Here is a 27,690-nt window from a genome sequence, read left to right as displayed (position 1 = left end):
AAGTACCAGACATGTGCATTCTGCAAGTTGTATATGTTTTATGTAAATTAAGGTTTGCCTTTTTTGTTTTTACCACAGCGGCTCATTGAACACCCAGGTTGACGCTACGTCATTCGTCCCAAATTTTAACTCTGTTTGTGTCTTCTGTACCCAAGTGTGGCCAACCCAATGCGACTTGGGTACCCAACCCAAAACTTCGTGTTCCCAATTCTGAAACTCTCTAACAATATCCAGGATATACTATTAGTTAGAGAGTGAGAGTCTGAAACAGAACTATTCAATATAAAATTTAGTTTCAATATAAATGAAAAAACTACAAGTTATGTAGCCAAATTCTAGCCACCTAATTGTGTGCTACAGTATAGAGCTAAATGAGCCATGGTATAAAATCACACACACACAAAAAAAAAAGCTTAACCTTGCACTCGGCCGCGCAACGCTTGAACCAGCAAAGCTGGGTGATCGTAGTCCAGCATTTTCTGGAAGTGCGCGCAAACTTTTCATCTTATTACTCATGATAATGATAATTTCTTTTCGCACGTCTCGGACTTACAGCCGTCACTGCGCATTGCATAGCGCAGCTTCCAACACAGACACCACATTCCAATGCCGACACCGCGTTTCAGGAGACTCGCTCCGTGAATGCGTCTCTCTCTCTCTCACTGTCATAGCGCGCAAAACCTCTTCATCTCGCAGAGCACGAGCGTACGAACGCGCCAGCTATGGACGAAGACGACGACGCTCGAACGCAATCACATGGTTCGCATCAATGCATGTTCTGCAAGCGTGGTTGTATAGCCTAGCGGTTACGACGCTGACTTTGGGACCGGGGGTAGGCGGGTTCGAATCCCGCCTCGGCAAGAAAGGTTTTTTCTTGGTAGTTTCTTGATACGCACCACAAATTACGGCTGGCTTAAACAGCTTCACTGTTAAAAAAAATTTTAGTGACATGCAGCAGCATTCATGTAAACATACACTAAAAGATTTGAGGTGGTCAAAATGAGGCTACAGCTACAATGTCCTCATAGGTTAGGTGCAGCTTTGGTATGTAAAACATCACTAATATTACATAACAGCCCACATTCTTCACTGGGTACAACAAGGCCATTCTATGAAGCTGCAACAGAGACTCAAAACTACTTGTGAGCAGCAGTGTTAAAAAAAAGGCACTCACCGAGTCTACCTCTAGGCAGTAGGAGTCTTGCAATGTGCGCAAAGCCTTATTGACAAGATTTGACAGGAAAGTGTTCATTAGCTTGGGTTCCACTTTCTCAAGGCCATAGTACCTGCAAGTAAGGTTGAAGGCTCTAAACACACTGGTACATTTCAAAGAAAGCAGGCAAACGCAGCTGGACACATGATATATATTGCACCGTACACCGTGATGAGGCTTTATTGGAGCAGACAGCCTGTTGGCTTATAGGGCAATCCCAGCCATTTATTTGGGTGTACAAATCTGAATAAAACTTGCATTGTATATTCATCTGAGCCCCTTTAGTGATTTGGGCTACACAGCATGACTAAGAATTGTAATTTTCCTGCAAAGTAATTTGAATGGTTCGCATGTGCACTCCTGATCGGTACTCTCAAATGGATAAAGTATTTCTGCTAGCTACCATGTGATTGTTGTTCATGATAGACAGCAGCGCTGGTATTGACCTCTTGCGAACGTGTTGGCAAGTGTACTATATTGCCATAAGTGATTGCGTTCAACTTACCTGCTAGTGTAAAAGTTTTGGCAGAAACAATTTTCAGCATAATCTTTTACTGTGAGAGCAGCGTAGTGCTTAAAGGGGCCCTGAACAGCCCCTCGGGATTGGTGAAATAACATATTCCGCAGGTAGCATACGCTGCTGTTGTAAAGGTGTTCATTGCACGCAAGCGTTAGGGCTGACCGTCCGATCAGTTCAGGGAACCGCAAGCGGCGTAGTCCGAGCGAAGCTCTGGAGAGACTGCCCCACTAGACAGCACTAGTAAGGATGCCCCACTGCATCATCCCTCTTCTTCACTACAATTACCCCGGGGACGAAAAAGGGAGCCGTCCGGCGACCTAACAGTTCGTCACTATTAGAGGATCATAATATCGCTTGAGGCGCTCGACGTTGACAATGTCACGTCCGCGACGGCGCATGTCGGAAGATGGTTCAACGGGCTCAAACCCATAGTTGACGGGTGATGCACGCTCGACAATGCGGTAGGGACTTTCATACTTGGGCATTAACTTGGAAGACAGACCAGATGCAGCGGAAGGAACCGAGAGCCACACAAGCGCTCCAGGAAGAAAGGTGGGCGCAGAGGTGGTGCCACCGCGAGTGTTCTTCTGGCACTCTTGGTCATTGGAGGTAAAGGCCCGGGCGAGGTCGCGGCACTTTTCGGCATGTCTCACCGTATCAGAAATGGGCGCACATTCAGATGCGTCAGGCCGGTATGGTAGCATTGTGTCGATGGTGTGCGATGGGCGCCGGCCGTACAATAAGAAATATGGCGAAAAACCAGTAGTGCTCTGCGTAGCGGTATTGTACGCGTAGGTGACGAAGGGCAGAATGGCGTCCCAGTTCGTGTGGTCAGAGGAGACGTACATTGAGAGCAGGTCGTCGAGCGTACGGTTGAATCGTTCCGTGAGTCCATTGGCTTGAGGCTGGTACGCCATCGTTGTGCGATGAACAATGTGGCACTCTTTGAGAACAGCTTCAACTACTTCCGAGAGGAAGACACGTCCGTGGTCACTGAGCAGCTCCTGGGGGTGGCCCATGACGTAGAATGAACCGACGAAGCAGGAAGGAGGCAACGTCACGTGCAGTAGCTGCCGGAAGTGCCGCAGTTTCAGCGTATCGCGTAAGGTGGTCAACTGCCACAATGGCCCAGCGGTTTCCAGCCGATGTCATGGGAAGGGGCCCGTACAAATCTATACAGACGCGCCCAAAGGGCCGGGTGGGGCAAGGTAAAGGTTGCAGCCCAGCTGGCGAGAGGCGGGGTGAAGATTGCCGGCGCTGGCAATCGGGACAAGAGCGCACGTCTTTTGAACGTAGCTGTACATCCCTCGCCAGTAGTACCGCTGTTGAAGGAGCTGGTAAGTCTTGAAAACGCCAGAGTGGGCACACTGGGGATTGGCATGGAAAGCTGCGCAAATATCGGAATGCAGGCTGCGAGGCACTACGAACAACCACTGGCGGTCGTAGGAGCTGTAATTGCGCCGGTGAAGCAGGTCGTCGCGAATGGCGAAATGGTGAGCTTGATGGTGCAACGCACGGTTTGTTGACCTGGTCGATGGATCAGAGAGTCAGCCTATAAGCGACGCAGTCCAGGGGTCCTTGTGCTGCTCAGAAGCGATGGTGCGAAAGTCGATGGAAGACAGTCAACCGAGATGTATTGTTGTCAGCCAAGGGACAGCGCGGGAGGGCATCGGCTTCTGAGTGGTGTTGTCCGCTGCGGTAGAGTACGCGGATGTCGTAGTCTTGCAGGCGAAGTGCCCAACGTGCAAGACGGCCGGACGGATCTTTCAATGATGCCAGCCAACATAGTGCGTGGTGGTCCGGGCTGACCGTCCGATCGGTTCAGGGAACCGAGAGTGCGAGCGGCGTAGTCCGAGCGAAGCGCTGGAGAGACTGCCCCACTAGACAGCGCTAGTAAGGATGCCCCACTGCATCGTCCCTCTTCTTCACTACACTGTGAAGAAGAGGGACAAGACGACCGGACGGAAGAGGTGCAAGACAGCCGGATGGATCTTTCAATGACGCCAGCCAACATAGTGCGTGGTGGTCCGTGATGACATCAAATGGGCGGCCATACAAATATGGCCGGAACTTAGTAAGAGCCCAGATGATCGCGAGACATTCTTTTTCTGTCACGGTGTAATTATTCTCGGCTTTCGTAAGCGTTCGGCTGGCATAAGCGACGACATACTCAGGGAACCCTTGCTTGCATTGCGCGAGGACAGCGCCAAGGCCAACACCGCTGGCATCTGTGTGTACCTCTGTAGGGGCCGTCGGATAGTAGTGGCGTAAAATTGGGGGGGAAGTCAGCAAACGATGAAGACTCGTGAACGATTCGTCGCACTCTGATGACCACGAGGTGAGGAGCCCGTTGCCCCCTCGGAGCTTCGTCAGGGGCAATAGGATGGCGGCGAAAAGTGGTGGAGAGTGCTACGCTCGAACACATCCTGGAGCTTCGATCCTGTACCCTCTCTTCAACCATGTCTCAGGACGCATCTCAGCCGACGACCCAGCACCTCCACCATTTGTAAAGGTGTTTATTGCACACAAGCGTTAGGGCTGACCGTCCGATCAGTTCAGGGAAGCGAGAGTGCGAGCGGCGTAGTCCGAGCGAAGCGCTGGAGAAACTGCCCCACTAGACAGCGCTAGTAAGGATGTCCCACTGCATCGTCCCTCTTCTTCACTACACTGTGAACATCTCAGCCAAGTTTTGCTCTCATATGCGGTGCGTGGAGCTCCCAAGTGGAGCGAGAAGTCACCTTTATTTCAAACGCTCTCTTTTCATCAGAAGCCATGTTCCTCGCTCTTTTCTGGATGCTTCATTCTGTAATAAAGCAGATTACCATACCCGACTGCTATTGGTTGCTGCAGTCGGCTACGTAGCCTAGATACCACGGCCGCCACGGGGTGCTGCCACGAGTCAACTGGCTAAGTGCACTGCAGCTCGTTGAGGACAACCGCGCCTGCCTAATGTTTAGCGTGTCATAGGCACCAAAATCGGAAGTCGAGGCACTACGTTAACATCCAAAATTGAATTTGAACTGCGCGCCACGGTGACATTTAGAAGGTGGAGCACTGTGGCCATGCCCCACTCCGCTGTAGCTTTCGCAGTGCAAGGCATGAAGGAAATGGAGCACAGCGGAGGCCGTGTTTGATTGCCAATAACTCCGCTTCTGCTGAACGCATTGAAGTATTTTTTGCGGCGAAAATATTTCTGAAATAGCCTATTTTCACTTCAAATGCATTTCTCCCCTTCGCAAAAAAGTGGCTCAGGGCCCCTTTAAAGAATTGACAAATTGTAGCACAGAAATACATAGACAAACAGAAAACGAGACACTCATCTGTTGTATTGCTTCTTCTGTCTGCCTACGTTTTTTTGCATTACAATTTGCATGTTGAACCAACAGGCACAAACAGCCACAATGCTCAAAGAGGGTTTGCTCTGTTATGCTGTGCCACTGCAAGAAAGGATGCAGATACCACATGCAACATTTTTACTGTAACAGCAGAGAGCTCAAAATGACGCTATCCCTTCCGCTTAGCCGTGGTGCGCCGCCATATTGCCACCCCTGTCATCGTTATATTGCTGTCGTCATTGTCATGCCCCTGCTGCCGCCATCACCAATCTCTTTGTTGCACACAGTTCAGAAAATTTGTACAGGAGAGTGGAAATTTTTCACAAAGTTAAGGACGTTGGTAGTAATCTTGGGACTAACTACTGTCAAAGTGAGTGAGTTCACAGCTGCAGAAACCTCTAATGTTTTTTGATTTCTGCTTTACTGGATCTATCAAGAAAAACCATGTGAAGCAAGAATGTTGAAAATTTGTTGTAGTTTAACATTCTGTCTCAAGAAGTTGCCACCAGTGCTCTTGTTATTGATGCATGCCTGTTCTGAAGTCACCACTAACACCATGGGAAACAGCCCCGTTGGCTATGGCTTCAGTTTTGCTGCAATGCTTACTTGCTTATCTAAAATTATTTGCGCATTTTTATAGCAACTTAACTGCCCAGTGCATGACGAGAGGTGCAGAGAAATCCAAAGCCAATTTGTCCGCATTAGAAAAACAAAAGGCAGTTGTTTTCAACCCTTTGATGGTTTTTGATGTATGAGGGCAAATCATAAACTCTTTGCCCCTATATGTTTTAGCCAAATTATGGTTGTAAATGCGAAGTGAACATATCCATTCCCAGCGGTGAACCTTTCTTGGACCGGCCCAGCTTATCTGCTGGTAGCTCCACGGCACGGTGCCGCTGTCAGTTCTTGAGTTGTTGGCAGTTGTGCTTCACATGTCTACGGCGTACGAGCAACGAAGTATGATTCGTTTTCTATAGAGCAAGGGACGAACACCAATTGAAATCCACAGGGAAACGCAGCCCACGTATGGGGGTCTCGCTTTGAGATGTGTGAGGTGGTGGTGTTGCGAGTTCACAAAAGGCCGTGAAGCCAAGACGACAGTCCGACGGTGGTTGCACAGTCAGCCAAACGAACTCTACCACAGGGGCGTCTCAAATTTAGTGCTGCGATGGGACAAATGTCTGAATCAGTGTGGGGACTACGTGGAAAAATACTGTAAGGTACGTATGTACGCATGTTTGCAATTATCTGTACATAGCTTTTTTTGGCTAATAAAAAATAGGGGCAAAGACTTTCTGATTTACCCTCGTACATGTACGCTGCCGCATGCAGTGCCTCTTCTCACGGTGACTGCGTGTTTCTTCTTCCAATGAAACGTGTTTTTGGGACAACAAATCGATAGCCATAAATTTTGCTAGACATTTTTCTCGATCTCTTAATATACGACATATTTTTGTGTATGCTGTTGCTATGAGTAAAGCATTATTGAGACAAAATATCGCTTGCAATAAGTTTCTGCTGTATTCCTGAGTTTTCAATAATTTTCTACTATGGAAACTGCAATAAAAAATTGACCATGGGGGCACAGTTTTCGCGAAAAAAGTAGCCGCTAGAAGAGTTAAAGGGCAGAGCAATGACATTGGTAGCAAGGTTTCACAATGCGCTTATTCTAACGATGCACCAGGCAATGCATTGTGACGTAGCACAGAAAACAACTGCTGCTGTGCAGCAGAAACTGTGCCCTGGCTGCTACCAGATGTCTCACAATGCTGCTCTGAAGAAGGGTGCCACCAGCGGCTTTAGAGGCAACATGCACTGACATAGCATGACATAAGACTGTCGACGTTTGTCAGCACCACATGAAAGTATAATTTCAGCTTGACATTTGTTATTCGTTCTGCTCAGACCAGTTTACACACACACATGCTGCCTGGTAGAAACGTTACCGTGCATTTTGACAACGTTCATGCCAGCGGCGGAAGGCAGAACACTGCGCTGGCTCTGCTGCAAAGCCGATTGAGAGGACAGTGCATCCACTTGGCTTGCAGCAAAACAGACTGTGCGCTGCATCTGGACACCTTTTAACACTGCTATAAAACAAAACACCAGCCTTCCTCTCACCCCAACACCCACAGAAATTCACGTCACTCAGTGTACAGCCACGCTTGCCCATTGATACAGGGACATCACAGCAGCGGCGCTGCCTTGAACATGCCTAGAGTGTCTGTATAAAGTGGAATTTCGTTGATACAATCTTTACGAGAACCAGGAAATAAAGCTTATCATTCGAAAATCGTATGATCGAATGTATTATCCAACCAAATCGTATTATCCGGAAAAGAAAAAAAAATTGTAGTTGCTATCACAATAAAAATTGCTAGAGTTTCAGTTTGAGTAAACGAAGAGGTCGCAAACTAGCCAATGAGGTGTGCAGTATGACCCACATGTAACTAATAATTTTGGTGAAAGTGCAAAAGTTCTGAAAAATCATATACAGTCGAATCCCCCTACAACGAATGCCGCTACAACGAAGATTTTCGGATTCCTCTTCAGCTGCCCATAGAAAGTAATACAAAAAAAGTCCCTTCATAACAAAGGCGTTTTATTCGGTATTTCCGCTTCAACGAACTTTTCGAGAACGAAACTGCGACTGAATTGAAATTGAAACTGCCGAGTAGTCAAATTAGAAGGCCCTTCCAAAGCTGTGACGATCGTATGTCCGCTTGAACGAGGTTTTCGCGAACGAAATCAAATTCAAAGTACCAGTTTAAGCCACTGCAATCCATAGCCACGCGTGATCACCACGCGCCTGCGCGACACTGCAGGGGATGACCACAATCGCTGCCGTTTTCTGTGGTGTGTGTCCGGGTGAAATGGCTACGCCAACGAAGAAGCGTAAACTTCTCTCTCTCGAGGAGAAGGCACATACGATCACCGAGGCAGAAAGCAAAAGAAAAAATCTCGCAGTTTCGCCCGCAAGGCATCAGTTGCGATAGTAGACAGCTATACGAACTAAAGATAGTAGTTTTCTTGTAAACATTCGCTAACTAAATTACCGGGCACGGTGTCACACGCACACAGATAAACATGAACAGATCTCGCTCGATGACCGCGGAAACTCCGTGTCAACACGCTGGAGTGAGATGCGGCAATAATAGCGAACGAATTGACCTCCGTGCCATCACTCGCTTCACTAAATGTCGAAAGCACAGCGCACACGACTCTACTGGCACTAGTTGCACTTTGCCCCCATCGCAGATCGCTTTGAAGATGAGGCCCGCGCGGGCGCTCACTTTGTGCACGTCGCAAATTGCTTTCAAGATAGCGGCCGCGCCGCAGCCGCTGTTGTCAACAAGATGCTAGCGTCTCGTCATTTGGGGAAAATGACTATCCGCTAGACACACCGACTCCGGCGACTGCTTTGAAAGCAATGGTTCATTTTCGCCTCATCAGAAAAGTTATCCGTACCCACTACAATGCGATGGCTCTTTTAACGGACTCTGAGACTCGCGTAACGCCTTTGCTTGCCGTGAAGCGTAAGAAATCCAGGCTGACCGACTTCGGGAAATAAAACTTCCGGTAAGCGCAAGCTTGCCAAGCTTACCGACTTTGTCATAAATATGCAGTGAAATTGCGATAATTCAAACCGCTTCATTGCGAAGGTGCGTGTGCCACAAAATGAGTGTTTCCCGACCAGCCGGGCACGTGCGTTGAATTAGGCGTCAGCCGCAATGTACGAAAAATGCTGTAACAGCGGCGCAAAATGCATTCTCTCGTGAAGTTAACACTTTATCGACTGCCTTCGGTACCTTTCAACCTTTGCCCCCACCGCCATCGCGAAGATTTCCCTGACGATGGTTTCGGTTTCGTTCGCGGCTTTGCCGTTTGGCGTACGTACCGTATTTACTCGATTCTAAGCACCCCCTTTTTTTCGTGATCGCGATGCCCAAAGTCAGGGGGGGTGCTTAGATTCGAAAAATCTCCGTGACGCTCGGCTCCGGCTACGCGCGGTGCGCGAGTGTCACGAGTCCACGAGTGCGCGCGGCTCTGCAGTCCGACTGTGCGGCGAGATCGCGCTGCGGACGCCGTGCCACCTCGGGAGTGCGACGGCTCCGGCTACGCGCGGCTCGCGGGCGTCACGAAGAGGCTTGGCTACGCGCTCTTCTTAACAAATAGGCGGGTGCTTAGATTCGCATGCAAACTTTTCCCCCAATTTTTTTCGCAAAAATAGAGGGGGGGTGCTTAGTATCGCGAAAATACGGTATATACATACCAATTCGCGTCAACGAAGTTCTGCCACAACGAAATTTTTCGTGTGTCCCGTGAATTTCGTTGTAGCGGGACTCGACTGTATACTGATCTCACAACTCTCCCTGCCTGTAAGTAAAAGCAAGCTAGAAATGGTGAACAGCAAATGTAAAAGCAACAAAAAGTGGGCGTTTCAGGGCAGATGGGTATTGCAAACAAAGCATGCACCAAATTGAACTGAGGGCTGCTTATGAACTTTTTTTTTCGGACCAGAAACAATCCTTCAAACAATTGAAAAGTAAAAGTGGTCTAAACGTATGAAGACATGGCTGACACATTCACCCAATGATGTAGTGATGCAAGCAACCTACACGGCACTATTGAGCATATACAGGGCACAGGCCCTTTAGGGGCTATGAGAGCAGCAGTATTGGTTAGAATCTTTGGTGTGGAGCCAGCCCACGTTCCCTGCCTGGACGTGATGGCACATATGATCAAAGAGTGCCACAAGACTGCCTAGTGGACATGTCCATTTTCATCTGCTGTTAAAGTTCTGATTGGTTGGGCTGGGGCCTGTGTCGGAGGGAGACAGGCGCTCCCAGCCAATCAGCGCACTTCAATTTCAGATGAAATGGACATGTACACTAGGTGGCCAGTGCTAATGAGTTCGAAGTGAAGTGATGAATTGATAGCCGTGGATGTGAAGAGGCTGTAAAAGGGCCTAAAAGACGGTCACTGTAAAATGCGTAAAACCTATATGTAAAAAAATTATGGCAACAGAGCCTTAACAAGGTATGTGCTATAGAGAACTACTACCACAGCAGCATCCTCTGGTGAGAGGATGTGCTACGAAATTATTGGGTTAGTAACATGCAAGAATGGATCATTCAAGAAACTTTGCAGTCTCATCAAATTCACATACCTAGCCTTATTGCTACATGATGTCAGGAAATTTTTCTCCGAGTCTCCTGACTTGACAAGTGTCCATGATGACAAGTCTGGCACTTCAAGACCAGGGGGTCTTGAAGTGCCAGATGCCAGGGTCTGGCATCATGATGCCAGACTTGTCATCATGAAGTGCCACCAGGTGGACCAGGGTGTCCACCTGGTGGACACGTCCATTTTCATCTGCTGTTGAAGTTCTGATTGGCTGGGCTGGGACTCGTGTCAGGAGGAGACAGGTGCTCCCAGCGAATCAGCGCACTTTAGCAGCAGACAAAATGTCCACTAGGTGGAGACTTATGGAATGCCATTCCAGCTTTAGTATGAAATTAAAATACCTTATAGTTCTTTCCCAACCTAAATACTTGCTAAGTGCCATCCTTTCCTGTGTGATAGTGTGATAGCGTCTCAACAACTTTGAGGGTTATGAGTTTTTTAAGGCCAGAAAGCACTTACACCTGACAAATGTGATGCCCACGATGACAAGATACATGGTGCATTTATACACTGAACAAGAATGTTTCAGTGCACAGCACATACCTTAGTCTTATGCAAACGTTTTCTTATTTTTAAAAAGAATTATGCAATAAATATAATCCAGAAACCCTCACTGTGTCACTGGACTCCGACACAACAGTACCCAACTCTTGCAGGCTGAAAAATTTAGAAATTATCAGGCAGTCGAAAAAAGAAAAAAGGATTTTAATCACAAAAGAACCTTTTGTTGAATTTGAGAGTCAACACTTAAAGATGCGGTTTCATGCCGTGTCGACACCATCTTCACATCGGTGGTACAAAGTGAAGCCTAAGAAGCTTTCGTATCCACTCTGCCGCCGTGGCTGACAGAGTCACCCGCAGTGAGACGATGCTGTTAGTGAACTGCTCTCCATACAGTCCAACCAATGCAGTGTCAAAACCTATCATACGCCACAAAGAAAGCTTCACATGAAAGCGAGGTGATGGGCAACAACCATGTTTATGGGCCAAGGGGAGGTTACGGCCGCCATATTTGTGGTAAACTTGTGACACGTGCGTGTAAAGTTCGAGAAATAGAACAAGATCTGGTACTGCGTCTAAAATTTCAGTAGGTGTTATGCATTGTTTCTAATGTCAGTTCTATGAGTAAAGAAGTCTCAGATTTGCTAGAAGAGAGAAAAAACAGTGACAGCAATACATTAACAACTACATGAAGGTAGTTTTATCAGCTGTATAATTTGCAGTAATGATTCGCTTATGAAGTAAATTAACAAGCATGGTGGCATGCACACACAGGCAAACATCAACAAATTTCCACTCGATGACCACCACTACTCACTGCCACAAAACTGGCATGCTGAAGAGTGCAGGCAGAGGGGAGCGAAAGCTTCATCTGTATATCGCTCAATGTGTCTCCAAAACTTGAGATTATGTGGCCTCCAGCACAGAACGCATGGAATACAGCACACATGAAGCAACAAGCTATCCCGACTCGCCAACCTTTGTCCTTGCCACAGGGTATGCTTGATTACGTTACCACGTATTTCACACCACCTTGGTGCAAGAGCAGACAACGCGCATCAAGCCATGATCCTTCTTGACTTCCCCTTGCACAAAGCTTCCTTTTGCACCCCACAATATACGGTGCATGTGATGTTATACAGTTAAACCTGCTTATAACGAACCTCCATATAACGAATTACTGGATATAACGAAGTTTTTCGATTCCCCGCCGTTACTCCATAGAAGCACATGTATTTGAGACCTCTACGTAACGAAGTGGCAGCGGGAGACCCCCTCGATATAACGAATTTTCCCCTCCGACCACCTAGAGATTTCGCCCCAAATTTTGTCATTTTTGCGCGAGCAGCAACCGGAAGCACCTTCTCCGCCGCGATGGAATGTGAAGCGAGCGCACGTGTGCGTGCATGCGTGTGCGAGGCGGCCCTGCATCCCACGACCCGGCGATCTTGGCGCCGCGGGCGTGACCTTTCCCCCTCCCTTCATTCAAATCTGATCCTGCCGCTTGCTGCAGCTGGCCTAGCCCGCCAAGCCGGCACTCTCTCCTTTTCCAGCTGATGTTGCCGACGCGCTGGTACACGCTGTGGCACATCAAACTCGATGAGCGCGGACACGCGCTGTCAAACGCTGGCGGCGTGTGGAAGCACCGCTTCTCCAGCGAGCGAAGTGACCTTCGTGTTGTTTATCGCTTCGACGCAAACTGTGCGCCGAGAACACACAGCACGCAGAAAGCTACGAGCCACCGACGCACCTACACTGCTAGACTCTGCCCCAACGCAGATCGCTTTCAAGATACGGCCTGCACGACCGCGCGCCGCCCCGCTATCCCTCCCCCCTCGCTGGTGCCTCGAGCGCAACGGCAGGCGCGCTTCCTCCTTGGTTTTCTTGCGCGCGCGAGATTTATACGCGGTCGTCGGCTCCCCTCGCACCTTTTCACTCACACATACAGCATACGGCGCGCGGCGACTGCGTTATCGCCCTTGGAATTTAGGGTACGGCCACGCTAGCGGCAAAAACACGCAGCAAAAACGCGCGTCAGAAACGCGCGGCAATGCGTCATGCCGCGCGCGGCAGGAATCGGGGGTCTTGCGGCGTGCCGCGCGAAATGGGTTCGAGACCCATTTCTGCCGCGAGATGAAGAACCAATCAAGAGTGACGAGGGTGACGTCACGGAGCCATCACAACCGGAACGCCGCCGGTCCGCGCCGGGTTTTCAATCGACGATCGTCGTCTCTCGCACGAAACAACGAGCGTTCGCGATGTTGCTCGCGCGTTCGGAGAGCGCGGGAGATCTTATCACGCTGCCGCGTGCCACGGTGGCCGCGCGCGCTGACGCGCGGCAACTTGCCGCTCGCTGCATGACGCGCGCGTTTTTTGCCGCTAGCGTGGCCGTACCTATATATACGGAATATCTATGAACCAAAACCAATTTTAAAGCCACAACGCGTCCTGGACACCATCTTTATATAGCAAATACGGATCTCAAGGGCCATACTTTTGCTGGCGGAAACCGAAAATACGTAATAGTTGTCGCCCCCGGCACTTTGGGCGGCAAATGCCATCGTCAAGCCACCAAGCCAAGCGACATGAAAAGTCAAAATGGCCGCTCGGGCCGGCGCGGGGTGGCAGTTCGCAACGTATGATGCGGGAACGGTCCCACAGTTGCGACGCAACAGCGGGGTTACCAATGCATTGAGATTTATGGGAGCTGTGCTGGGACCGGTCGAAAACGACGTAACAGCAGGGAAAACGCAGTCGCCGGGAACGTAACAGCGAGGTTCTACTGTAACATTATACGACGCTATGACGCCATCGTGACGCTCGCTCTTCGTTTCCGATGCCTCGCGCTAGTGCGAAACGACACGCGTCCACGCATCCGGTACCTGGTGTGACATTCCGAGGATGAGTGCTTCGACGAAAACGGAAAACGGGTGCGCGTTACAATTGAGGGCGCGTTAGAATCGAGTAAATACGGTAAACGCTTATTTTTCGAATTTTCATGCCGAACCTGCATATAACGAAATCCTCTTGATAACGAAGTTTTTCGGGAATTTGTCAATTTCGTTATATCCAGGTTTAACTGTAGGATGCTTTAGGATAACGCCATTCAATTTAACAAACTTGTCAATATAACGAATTATCTAACTTTTCATAGCTTCTTCTCTATAGAACACCCTGAATTTTGAACCTCAATACAGTTAAACCTGGATATAACGAAATTGACAAATACCTGGAAAACTTCGTTATAAAGAGGATTTCATTATATGCAGGTTCGGCGCGAAAATTCCAAAAAGAAACGCTTACCGTATTTTACTCGGTTCTAACGCGCCCTCGATTGTAACGCGCACCCGTTTTCCGTTTCTCGAAGCACTCAATCTTGGAATGTCACACCAGGTACTGGATGCGTGGACGCGTGTCGTTTCGCACAAGCGCGGGGCATCGGAAACAAAGAGCGAGCGTCACGATGGCGTCGTAGCGTCGCATAGTGTTACAGTAGAACCCCGCTGTTACGTCCCCGGGTGCTGCGTTTTCCCGGCTGTTACGTCGTTTTCGGCCGGTCCTGGCACAACTCCCATAGAACCCAATGCATTAGTAACCCCGCTGTTGTTTCGCAACTGTGGGATCGTTCCCGCATCGTACGTTGCGAACTGCCACCCCACGCCGGCCCGAGCGGCCATTTTGACTTTTCATGTCGCTTGGCTTGGTGTCTTGACGATAGCATTGGCCGCCCAAAGTGCCGGGGGCGACAACTATGACGTATTTTCAGTTTCCGCCAGCAAAAGTATGGCCCTTGAGATCCGTATTTGCTATCTAAAGATGGTGTCTATGACGCGTTGTGGCCCTAAAATTGGTTTTGGCTCATAGACGTTCCGTATAAAGTCCAAGGACGATAACGCAGTCGCCGCGCGCCGTATGCTGTATGTGCGAGTGAAAAAGTGCGAGGGGAGCCGACGACTGCGTCTAAATCTCGCGCGCGCCTTTTTCCGTTGCACTCGAGGCACCGGCGAGGGAGCGAGGGGGGGGGGGGGGTGGTAGCGGGCGGCGTTGTACTGTACTCTGGCATCATCTGCGTACTACGCGGCGGCAGGCGGTCGCGCAGGCCGTATCTTGAAAGCGATCTGCGTTGGGGCAGAGTCTAGGCAGTGTAGGTGCGTCGGCGGCTCGTAGCTTTGTGCGTGCTGTGCGTTCTCGGCGCTCAGTTTGCGTTGAAGCGATAGACAACAGCACGAAAGTCACTTCGCTCGCTTCTGCAGCGGCGCTTCCACACGCCGCCAGCGTATGACAGCGCGTGTCCGTGCTCATCGAGTGTGATGCGTCACAGCGTCTGCCAGCACGTCGGCAACATCAACTGGAAAAGGGGAGTACCGGCTTGGCAGGGTAGGCCAGCTGCAGCAAGCGGCAGAATCAGGTTTGAATGAAAGGAGGGGGAAAGGTCACGCCCGCGGCGGCAAGATCGCCGGGTCGAGGGATGCAGGCCCACCTCGCATACGCTCGCACGCATGCACATGTGCGCTCGCTTCGCAGTCCGTCGCGGCGGAGAAGGTGCTTCCGGTTGCTGCACGCGCAAAAATGACAAAATTTGGGGCGAAATCTCTAGGTTGTCGGCGGGGAAAATTCGTTATATCGAGGGGGTCTCCCGCTGCCACTTCGTTACATAGAGGTCTCAAATACATGTGCTTCTATGGAGCAACGGCGGGGAATAGAAAAACTTCGTTATATCCAGGAATTCGTTATATGGAGGTTCGGTATAAGCAGGTTTAACTGTATAACGAAGTGTGTTTCTACACAGTTTCAATATACAGTAAAATTCCATTGATACGTTTTTCAAGGAACCGCAAGAAAAAAAAAAAAAAACACTTTGCAGTTTCACCCGAAAGGTGAAGCAACGAATGCGATAGCAAATTAGTAGACAGCTGTACAAAGTAAGGATAGTAGTTTTATTGGCCGTATAAACTTGTAAACATTGGCTTACTAACTAAATTACACAACACGGTGTCATGCATGCACAGGTAAGCATGAACACATCTCACTCGATGACAGCGGAAACTTGCTGTCAAAACGGTGGAGTAAGGAAGCGCGGCAGCAGCAATAAGAGATATTGACCTTTGCGCTGTCTCTTGTTTCAAAGCTAACTAAACATCGAAAGCACAGCGCGTACTAAGTTATCCAGGACTAGGTACACGTTGTCAACATCGCAGATAGTTTTGAAGACAAGGCCCGAGCGGGTGCGCACTTTGCGCATGTCGCAGATCACTCTTAAGATACGGCGGCCGCGCCGTATCAGCAACGTGCCGGTCACTTGTTGCAATGTACAAGCTGGCTCTACTGCTAAATTTACGTGACCGTCACATTCAAACGCAACGTAAAATGCAGGAAAATTACAGATTGGCAACATATTAAGGGGTACTTAATACATTGAAGTCAATATAGGATTTAGGTCGGGATCGCGAAAACGCGACGCAGCAGCCGGGAAAACGCAGCAGCGAGGAACATATCAACGGGGTTCTACTATTAGAAATTTTTTCTGCTAAAAATAAATTCATTTTTTCTTGATTTTGTGTATGTTTTGATGATACGAATTTTGGGTGATACGAATATTTCAAGCACCACCTAGATTTTACTGTAATGAAATTTCACTGCGGCCGCGAAGGAATACTGAGACAATAAAAGCTACCGAGGACACAGGTGGTCAAACGGTTAAACTAAATGTGGCTGCTTGTGAACATACTAGTAAAATAACACTCGAGCTAAAGCAACCGCTGTGGGAGAGCAGCGTTTTGTTCCCTTTAAAGCCGAAGTGCAATAAGATTCTATCGTGCCCCAAAAGCTGTATGCTTTAGGTCGAAATGAAAGCTTGTGAGGGTGACCCATGGATGATGGTGGCTTGATGAACACGGGCTTCAAGCGCGAGCAAAGGGGAAAGGAAGGAAGCTTGCGGTAGCGTGATGGTGGGGAAAGGAGCGGGGGTACGGTGGCTAGATGGCTAGGTATGCCGGCCGGCGTAGGTCCCCGCTTCTCCACATCATGACAGCAGGAGCGGCGCTGCGGTGAGAGGCCTGTCGCCAAGCACGCGTCATCTGCTACTGAGTGTGTTGCCACTGCGCGGCTGTTATGGACATGTAAAAGCGCTTTCGAAGCTCATTAAACTTTGCCCAAACGGCGCGAGCAGCATATATAGTGCTTGTTCTAAAAACGAGGCTAAAAATGTTTTACAAGATATCCAAGCTTTCCGATAATGAATTGATTCAGGATCAGTGTGTTTTGCTCTTCGTTCTCTATTTGGCAAATACTTTGAAGCAGTTGTTTGTCACGTTTCTGACTTGGTGAAGTTCGTCGGTGCGTTGACTACCTGATTATTTTCTGCCTAATCGCTCGCAGGTGTGCTCAGTTGCAATAGATTTAGTCTTGCTGCAAACAAGGCTTGGAACGTAGCTATTATGTACTTTGAAATAGCTTGTAGCAAACTATCGCTATAACTCTCTTACTCCTGTGGACCGTCACGAAACAATCAGCTTCGACTATTCGTATGCTGTCGATGTAGTCGATGACACACATGCTTTGGCGCACTGATTTAAGTGTGCGCCCATTCACATATTCTTAATACGTTGGCGACAGAGTGCGCGTAAGCTTGCGTGCGAGTTGGGGTCGATGTGTGTAGATAACGTGCGCGAAACTTACTACAGTGGAACCCCGATTATACGACTTTGAGGGGACCACGCAATACCGTCGTATAATCCGGGCCAGTGACGCTCAGTCTTGCCTCAAAAACGGGTACAGACCGCCAGAATAGGTAAGCCCGCAGCATGAACCTGCGCTGCTTCCATGGAAGGTAGATTAAATTATAAAAAAATTACCGTATTTATTCGATCGTAACGCGAGTTTTTTCTTTTCATAATTTTCATTACCTGAACTCGACCCTCGCGTTATAGTCGAATAACAGCAAAACTGACCATTAAAAAAAATATTCTAAATCCCACGATTTCTAGCATTACGTTGGCAACCTGTAACTTTACGTCTTGATCCAATCCATAGACAAGTCGACCGAAGTCAGAACTTGCTTTTGGTTGGAATCGACGCAGCTTTCGCTGTGCTTGTGACTGGTTATGATACTGCTATACGTTATGGCCTTTTGCGGTTCGACTCTGTTCATTCGCGATGTTATGGCGATGCAGCGCATTCGGTGCGACGGTCGCTTTGAGAGGCGAGCAATTTTGATGACCGTGGAGCTGGGAAAGTCTGCCGCGGTTTGGTGTATCGACATCAAGGAGTCGGCGATTTGCGGATGGTGGACCAGGTGCAGGGCCACTTTAAATGCGAAGCCAGTCAGGAAGGCTCTGTGTAACATGAAGTGACTTCGTACTGACCCCAAATGAAATGATTGTGCGGTCTTTTAAGAAGTACTTAAATCTCAAGCAAGCTCGACGACATCGATGACAATTACCGAGCAATCACTTTTGGAGATAGTTTCGCTGTTGTGAGACTCGTCTCGTCTCGGCACTACAGTGTACCGGCACCCTCGAAGTATACTGCCGACAGCTCTATTGGCGCTGATGGCGAGCTTAGGACAACGCCAGAAACACTTGTCGAGGACGCTTTCTGTGCCGGGTCACACGAAATTTCACGTAAGTGATTGCCCTAAAAGACTGCCCAAGAAAAGCTCTGTCTAGCTCCTCTTCAGACGACTATGATGAGGGAAGAGAACGTTTCCGAATTGCGATTCCTTTGAATAAAGGTACCATTTCTTTTTACAATCATCTCACGTTACATTAGCGATTTTATTTTGTTTATTTCGCATAACTGGAAAGTCGCCCTCACATTACACTTGGGTAAATACGATATTGCACACCTGTTAGCAGCCACCTGCAGTGTGCTTGCGTGCCAGCCTACGTCTGCATAGAACCTTGGCCCCCACCCCCGCCCCACGGACGGTACCTGAGAGGCGTATCAGGCGGGTCGGCGTAAAATTTCACCGTATAATCAAGGTTATGAATACATTATTTCTATGGGGGTTTTGCCGGGACCAAACCAATTCGTCGTAAAATGCGGGTCGTCGCATAACCAGGGGATGTATAATCGAGGTTTCTTTGTATGCCAGGAAGTGGCACTACTCGCTTTGTCATTGTTTAACGAGCAGTACTCAGTGTTGCCGGTGTTCCGGGGTTGAAGTCTTTTTTCTGTAGGTTAGCGATACAACGGTGGCGGATAAGTGAAATTTTTTTAATCCACAAGGAAAGTCGTACATCGAGAAGGGCTGGCAACAGAGGCTGTCTGTATGTAGCAATGATCCGTGAACTTAATTGGTCACACATACTCATTCCATTCCTTAATATGCCAGTCACTATTTCTGCAGCGAACTACTGCAAACGTCTTCAATTCACGGCTCCATATTTTTCAGCATGAATTGAGCACAGTGCGTGATCGAACCCAGTTGCATTTCCAACAGCTGATCACACAGAAACAGTGCAGAAGCGGTTATGGTTTTGTATTCGTGCGTTTTTGCTAAGGCAACGTATGGCGTGCCGCCGAAAGCGCCATCTCGTTTCTTATGAACAAATTGCTCCGCAAAAAGGGTCAATACACGGCATAAAAAAAAAATTTAATTATGGGGTTTTACGTGCCAAACCCACGATCTGATTAAGAGGCATGCCGTAGTGGGGGACTCCGGAAAATTTGGACCACCTGGAGTTCTTTAACGCGCACCTAAATCTAAGAACGCAGGTGTTTTCACATTTCGCCCCCATCAAAATGCGGCCGCCGTGGCTGGGATTCAATCCCGCGACCTCGAGCTTAGCAGTAAAACACCATAGCAACTTAGCAACCACGGCGGGTCTATACATGGCATATAATACCTCAATATAATTTGCTGCGCAGACATTGCACTCGTCAGTTATGACTTTCCAAATCAGACGGTGCGCTGCAAACTTTCAGAGGCCATTATCAGCCGAATTCACTGTTACCAGTAAAGACACAGCTCCACATCGGCAGCCGTTCTCTGTTGCACGGCATGCAATTTGAACGGTGCATTTGCAAGCAACCATGTGTAATTCAACCATTTCCCCATCTGCGCCCGCAGCAGTTTCCATTCATTCGCTTGGTATTCTTTCATGGCATACGTGAAATTTTGTTATATTGAAATCGTGTATAAACACACTTCATTATATTGAGGTTCAAAATATAAGGTTGACACATTGTAGGGATGGCCTAGCAGTGATTGGAGAACCCAGACCACACTAGGAAAGGACTAGGCCATTGGCCCGCAAACGCAGACGCAGACAGTGGGTCAGCCCAGAATGAACTGTGCTTATAGAATATTAAAGCAAACTCACGCAGCAGATTGCCACTACTATCAAGTGTGCTGCAGCTGAACCAAGAAACATAGATGTCGCATACGGGCACTACATATCAGCTACCATTGTAACAATGGTTATCTGTGGACAAGAAGTTAAAAAGTTAAGTACTTCGTTATATTGAAAATTTTCTTATACCGACGTTTGCTATACCGACGTTTAACTGAATGGAATACCTACAAGTGAGAAAAAAAAAAAATGCCTACGTTGGATTTTGAAGAAGCCTTCGATAGAAGTATGTCCATGTCATGTAGTCCAAGCAGTCTTGCGTTGATCTGATGGTTCCGGCAACCACTTCAGCATTGACGTGGTCAGGCAAAACATGGAGCAAGCTGTAAATGAAAGACATGGTAACCATGTTTTGAGCAAGTAAAACTAATGTGTCCAAGTGGCACGACATTCCTATGAGCACCTATCTGACATCCACACCAGGAAAGCAATCCAAGAACATAAAAACTTGGAGGATGCTTAAGCTTTTCCTTTAAGAGTGGAACGTGATAGCGTTATCGGGACCCATTCGCATCGCATTTTGCAACAGCATCTGTGCGCCTGCTCCAAAGGGAGCCGTTGGCGCGTTAGTGGAGCGGTCGAGCAAGGATGAACCGTCGTCCAGCTCCATCAGTGGCGCGGTTTACAAATGGATACTGGTCGGCACGCCGTCCCCAGAGCAAAACGGGCTCCTAGTGGGGTGCGCCTGCTGTCGGTGAAGCTTTACGTGAATTGCTTAGGCCACTTGCAGCCAGCGTCAACAAAACAGGTGCGTGCTCGAAGGGTGTCTCACTGGGTGCCACCGAATGCACTCCAAAAGAAGACAGAGGAGCGAAATTTGTGGTTGCCGTGTTGTAATCCCCACAGGAGGCCACAGCATTCCACTGGTTTTGGCTGCTCAATTGAGTAGCAGCCAACAGGCAAAAATTGAAGAGGGCTAAGGCCCTGTTTCCGTGCTGCGCTCCGTAAACTCCACAGGGAGCCGATTGCGAGCCCTGCGACATTGCACTGCCTGGCATTCCAAAAGGAGCCGTGGCAGACAAATGTGCCCGTGTGCACTGTTCGGAGAGAGCTCTAGCCCTGTTCTCAAACAACACTACTGCTCCAAAGGGAGCTGGTACATAGCACCTCATATTGTCGTCCCCACTGGGGATTGTTACAGGCGAGGGTGCAGGAGTGCACTACTCAAGAGAGGCACTGGCCCCGTTATCGAGCAATGCGGCATCTGCTAGCACTAACAAAGGACAAAGGTCACTATGCCTAGCAGACATAACGTGGCGAGTCCAATTCGCAAAGGCGTATTGACTCAGCTAAGTACAGATAAAGGCTTAATGAGCCTTTGAATCAGCGTTGGGCACCAGTGCGGGGTCTTAGGGTCTCACTGGAGTACTGACCACAGTGGGTTCAAGCTTAGCGAGCCACAGGGACGCGTCAGCCGTCGCCTCCAGCACCACTGCGTACGCTAGAGCACTGCACGGGCCGATTTTTTTAGCCCGGGCCCGGCCCGGGCCCGTTTTTCCGTTGGGCGGCCCGCCCGAACCCGATCAAAGATTTTATGGCGAGACCTGGGCCCGGCCCGGGCCTAGAAATAATCTACATTACCCGCCCCGCCCGGCCCGCCACCCCTTTACCTTAGGCCCGAGCCCGGCCCGAGCCCGACTCGAAACCGGCCCGAACCCGGCCCCAGACCGAAAAATAATGTTTTTCAAAGTTGAGACGCCCGAGAATAACTCGCTGCACGTTATATGCACACCACCAGAAAGCCCGAGCCCGGCCCGGGCCCGGGTCAAAAAGCACACGCCGTGCCCGAGCCCGGCCCGAGCCCGTGAAAAAACTGTTCTACCCGGCCCGGCCCGGGCTTTTGGGTAAGCCTGAGCCCGTGCAGTGCTCTAGCATATGCAGCTCAGGCCACAAGGGGCTACTGAGCGATGCACGCAAAAACACAGTATTGCCCTGAGTAGCGGAAACCGTTTATTGAATCCAGCGACACCAGCACTGCACAAACGCCCGGGCGGCGGGGAACCAAAGGGGTCCCGCACCAAGGGCGAAAATACAGACACGGGCGCCTATAGCACGTCGCTACGAAAAGTCCTGGTGGCTATGCTACTTGCTCTGGCGATAACCAATGGGCCAACTCACGAGAGCTCGGGCAATCTCCTTCGGCAAGTGCGGCTCGGCGTGGTACGACTTCGCGCGAGCACTAGGCACCACTCTTCGGCTTAGCATCAGGAAAGGATCAGCACAAAGTATGTGCTCCCTGCACGGGCAGAGGCTCCATGCGCGAGCTCAAGTCTCAGTCACAAAGGTGTTGGTGGACATGAGGAAAGCATGTATGTACCCTGCGCTGGTCCCGGAGGTAAGAGAGCCACGCTCAGAAACTCGCAGCCGAACAAGGCCGCAAACTGACGGCAGCGGCCCGCCCCCACTGCAAACCACCGCGAGTGGAGCGCCACCGCTGAAACCGGTTGGGAGCGGGCGGGGATAAGCGGCGATGGCCGACAGGTGAAGCCCGCGCAATGGCGCCGGCGCATTCCTCAATTCCATCCCCACAAGTTTCACTCAAAAGGCGAAGCAATGACAGCGATAGCAAGCACGCACGCAAGGCCTGCGGTACTGGCCATTGTGTGCATCACCCCAAAGGCTACCAAGCATCATAGGTATACAGTAGAATCTCCGCTGTTACATTCCCGGGTGCTGCGTTTTCCCAGCTGTTATGTCGTTTTCGGCTGGTCCCAGCACAGCTCCCATAGAACTGAATGCATTGGTAACCCCGCTGTTGTGTCACAACCATGGGACCATTCCCGCATCATGCATTGCGAACTGCCACCCCGCGCCGGCCCGAGCGGCCATTTTGACTTTTCATGTCACTCGTCTTGGTCGCTTGACGATGGCATTGGCCGCCAGGGGGCGACCCCTATGACATATTTCTGTTTCCACCAGCAAAAGTATGGCCGTTAAGATCCGTATTTGCCATCTAAAGATGGCATCTAGGGCGCGTTGTGGCCCTAAAATTGGTTTTGGCTCATAGATGCTCTGTATAAAGTCGAAGGGCGATGACGCCGTCACCACGCACCGTATGCTGTATGTGCAAGTGAAGGTGTGCAAGGGGAGCTGACGACCGCATCTTAAATCTCGTGTGCGCAAGAAAGAAAAGCAGGCAGGAAGCGCGCCTTCGTCCGTTGCGCTCGAGGCACCGGCGAGGGAGCGAGGGGGAGGGATAGCGGGCGGCGTTGTAATCTGGCATGAACTGCGCACTGCGCGGCGGTGCGCAGTCGTGCGGGCCGTATCTTGAAAGCGATCTGCGTTGGGGGCAGATTCTAGGCAGTGCAGCTGCGTCGGTGGCTCGTAGCTTTGTGCATGCTGTGTGTTCTCGGCGCTCAGTTTGTGTTGAAGTGATAGACAACAGCATGAAGGTCACTTCGCTCGCTTCTGCAGCGGCGCTTCCTCATGCCAGCGTTTGACAGCGCGTGTCCGTGCTCATCGAGTGTGATGTGTTCATGTTTGGCTGTGGGCGCTGACACCATGCGGGGACGCCGACTGAATTTGACAGCAATAAACTTTCAAGCACTGCCATCTTTATTGCCTGTTTTGATCTGTTTCAGTTTCATTATGTTGGTTTCTCCCGAGAGGTTGTGTTTCTATCATAAATATATATCTGTGTGCTTTTGGAATAAAAGGTGCATTTTCAGTCCAGGATCAGGACTGTGAGAATCATTGTGCATCAAACAGTACAATGGCGATGAGGGTGTGAAGGCCATGCCATTTCGACATCACTTTCTGGCCTTCCCCGCAAATAATCTTTCTTGCCAGCGTGACCAGGATCAGACAGACCACCATGAGCTGCGCCGATCCGGCCCCACGCCTTTCCTACCGGGCCCTGGCCGTCCAGCCGTGCCTTGGGAACAAGGCACCATATGTTTGAAAATTACCTTATTGCTTCTGAAGCTGCTGATTATTCACCAGAGCGACACAAGGCCATTCTTATACACTGCCTGGGCATGGAGGGGCAGTGCGTTTTCAACATGTCACCGGCCACAGCCAGCAATACCACAACTGTCGTTAAGTCGACGTGGCCACTGCACTGAACGTGTACGATGCGGCCGTTGCTGCCTTGAGTACTTTGGCACCAGTGATGCAACCGTAACATTCCACGAAGCGATTGATTTACGACGAGTTATGACAACGAGCAATCACTTTTTGAAATGTCACGGTTCCATCACCACTACCTAATTACAGGTGATTCTGTTGCAGACTTTGTTGCTGCGTTATGAGAACTCACATCGTCGTGCTCGTTTGTGTGACAGGAAGGTGCTCTCAGAGACCAACTTGTTGCCAGAGTTTCTTCAAACCATGTACGCGAGTGCCTCTTACTAGAGGGTTAAGAGCTTTTGTTCGTGAATGCAGTCCAGGTTGCATTACTGTTCGAGCAGGCGGGTGCAGAACTGAAGAAGTTCTCTGCATACATGCTGCCTCTTTCAAAGCGTCATCACACGCATGCTTCACGTTCATCATGGATGCGAACTTCACGCTCGGCAACTAAGAATTTTCACCGCAGCTCATATGCATTGCAGCCGATCCCCTCCCTGTGTTGACCAGCACGTGCACTCTCAGTCTCTGCATTGTTTTTGTTGTGGCTCGCGCAATCATTGGGCTTCATTGTCTTGGTGCCCAGCTCAAGGCAAACGTTGCTCATTCTGCGGTCGAACAGGCCACATTCAATGAGTATGTAACACGAAACGGCACGCGCAAGGACAAGTCTATGAATTTGAGTTTGACAATGATGCTTCGTAACACAACAGGGCTACATTTGTCCACAAAATTACTCAGTGACAACATAAATCATACCAAACTATCTTCATTGCAACAAATAAACGTCATCAAGAGAACAACTCTTTTACTAAAGCAAACACCTTTCTAACCTTTCTATGCCTTCTATCCTAGCCATCAGGTAGGCAAAGTATCGCCATCTCGCAAACTTGTGTGATGATTATGGGCAGTCTTGCGCTGGAGTTTGAGGTATAGTAGCGGCACCTGGTGGCGGCGAGAAAAGTTATCTGGGTAGTACCAGCTTGGGTAGTACTGAGCCTTGGCTGTGGCGAAGCATGTTTCTACCTCGAGTTTTACGTCGATTCACACTTTTTTCTGCCCTGTTGCGAGTGTGAAAAGGCTTGTCACTTCTCAGAGACCACGCCGACCACACTGCGAGCTGGATGCAGCCTAGTTAAACGAAAACGGACTCTCCTTGTGCCGTGGGACGTAATGCTGGAAGCAGAAGGATTCGGCGACGCCGATCCAGAGATCTAGCTCAGCCTCGAAAAAGCGTCACCTCACCGTCGTTACTGCTGCGTCGTGGGCTGCCATGAACAAGAAGACCTGAATCCCAACATCAGATTCTACCGTTCTCCGCCAAGGTCTCACGAAGCGGAGTGTCGGGCGCGCTGGATAACTTCACTACCCCACAACGAGCAGCACAGGTTTGAGAGTTAAATGTGCCCATCCTTGACCTTAAGCCAGCACGTTGAGGCAGCGCAGCAAAGCAGTATTGATTACAGGACATCAATGCTCGAGCGCTGTCATTAAAAGCTACATCAAGCGAGCAGCGCACGAGCTCGCGCTGCAGTGCGATTCGCATGTAGTACGTTCCTGCGAGCTCATATGCATGGTATCAGTTATTTATCAGTTTCTAAAGGGACAGATGGCCGCTACTACAGCGCAGGCTGTACTTGTCTACTTGTCTAGCGGCATGCATTAAACAAAGATTGGAGGAGGCCCGACGTTTCGGGGCATGATGAAAGACCGCTGACATCGCAGCGTGTACGATTGTGCACTCGAGCAGTTCGTACATCGCGGCATACTTAAAGACCGCTGCTGTAGCGGCGCGTACCGTCGTGCGCTCGTATAGTTCCGTCACATGATGTCTGCTTATCGCTGCTGTGAATTCATCTATAGCAAGCATTTCCTCGCGTTTGTGTGCCTGAATCTAGCAGTGTACAAACCTCACCTGAAGTTCAACTTCGTACGCGACTCGCTTCACTTGCGATTGACACTGCGCTAAAACTTCGTCGTTTATTTCTTGAACGGTGTACACGTCTTCGGTGTTGCATAATTTCTTGCCTTTACGCAGAGTGCCACCGCTGAAAAAATCGTTGCCGCCTACCAGCTATCACCATCTAATGGCAGCTATTATAAGTTATTACCTGGTATATCTGTACATATTTGTACATATTGTATAAAGCTTTCATCTGCTTCAAGACTACATCTCTCGTCGTCGACACCGGGTCGCAATAGTGGATGGCAGCTATGGGATTGGCGAACCAGTATCTCAACAGCCGATGGCAAGCTGCGAGATATGAGGCCCGAAGACGCCTGCTACACCGCTCGATGGCAGCTACCAGACCAACTGGCGTCAACCACTCTGGCTGGGTGAGTGCCCGATGTCGCCAGACCTCTCTAGCACAGGCAGATGTTAGGAGAGTGTTTAGTTTGTTGGTAGGCTATGATTTGAATGTTTTGTTTTTTGGCAGACTATGATTTATGCATTTACCTTCTTAAACAGTGTATTCTAGTTTAAAGTAAGTAAATTTAGTGGGCCAGCAACAGGAGGAACGAGATCGTGATGGAGTAATTCCAAGTTCAGGACCTCATTCAAATTTGTCAGGAGTTGGGCATTTCCGCCGGCTCCGAAAAAGCAAGGAAAGTGATTCTTGACGTGATGCGAGCAGAGGACGTGACGATCGAGGAAGCCGACGAGGCTTGGGAAATGACTGTAGAGCGAGAGCTAAAAGCAGAAAAGCGTGGACACGAGCTTGAAGCTGAGAGGCGCGAGCGAGAGTCAGCGCAACTGCAGGCTCTTAGGATGAAGGAGCTTGATCGGGAAATTGAAGTGCTTCAACGGCAGCGAGCCCAAAGCTATCTTCACACCTTCAGGAAAGGTGAAGACATCGTCATATTTCTCTCTGATTTTGAACGAGTGTGTGGAGAAGTGTCAGCTGGAATAAGTGTCAGCCGGAATTCGTGTCAGCCAGGACTTCTGGTCTAAGACGTTGCTCCCGGTTAAAGCTGCGAGTGTTTTGGAGCGATTGTCCGATGAAGAAGCGCGGGATTACGGCAGTACTAAGAGGGCTTTGTTGAGGCATTCTGATGCTAGATTAAGTCAGGCCGACTGGGAAGGCCAGGATGATAGCGACAATGCCGAGCTTGTCGAGCGCAGACTGCTCATTGAGATGGCTGCTAGTTCGGGATGTATAGGAAATGTTGTGATGCCAATTTTGCACACGCTAAGTGATGAGCGCGAACACACTGTTGTTTTGCCATCTAGAGAGGCCTCTTTGCAAACAGTGGCCGACAGTGGCCTTTGCGATCTCGATAGCAGTGATAAAATCCGGTCAGTTGAGGAGAGACCTCAGGGTGAGCCGGCTAGCTCAGGTGGTGTCGGATGCAGTTATGTTCTGTCAGAGGCACAGTAATCTAACGATGACCATGAGCCTAGCTTGGTATTACCGCCCGGAGCGACATCATTGCGACGAGAAGGCAGCGTACCAGCGAGTACGAGTGCCGAGACCGCAAGCTTTGTGAGCTGCGCTGAGGGCAAACAACGAA

The 27,690-nt window shown here is 49.6% G+C and overlaps 1 protein-coding gene across 5 annotated transcripts in view; it reads right to left on the bottom strand.

The window, feature by feature from the left end:
- The window catches only part of LOC119460525 (activating signal cointegrator 1 complex subunit 3), a 418,279-nt gene that overhangs the window by 62,644 nt on the left and 327,945 nt on the right, over positions 1-27,690 (bottom strand). For all 5 annotated transcript variants that reach the window (XM_049655120.1, XM_049655118.1, XM_049655119.1 and 2 more), the window contains 2 exons: positions 20,310-20,435; positions 1,175-1,286 (listed from right to left, as the gene is read on the bottom strand). In XM_049655120.1, coding sequence (XP_049511077.1) covers positions 1,175-1,286; positions 20,310-20,435 — 238 coding nt within the window. The remainder of the gene's footprint in view (positions 1-1,174; positions 1,287-20,309; positions 20,436-27,690) is intronic.

This window comes from Dermacentor silvarum, chromosome 8 (assembly GCF_013339745.2).
Source record: "Dermacentor silvarum isolate Dsil-2018 chromosome 8, BIME_Dsil_1.4, whole genome shotgun sequence".
NCBI classification, from domain to species: Eukaryota; Metazoa; Arthropoda; class Arachnida; order Ixodida; family Ixodidae; genus Dermacentor; species Dermacentor silvarum.
This window is presented reverse-complemented; position numbering and strand designations above follow the sequence as displayed.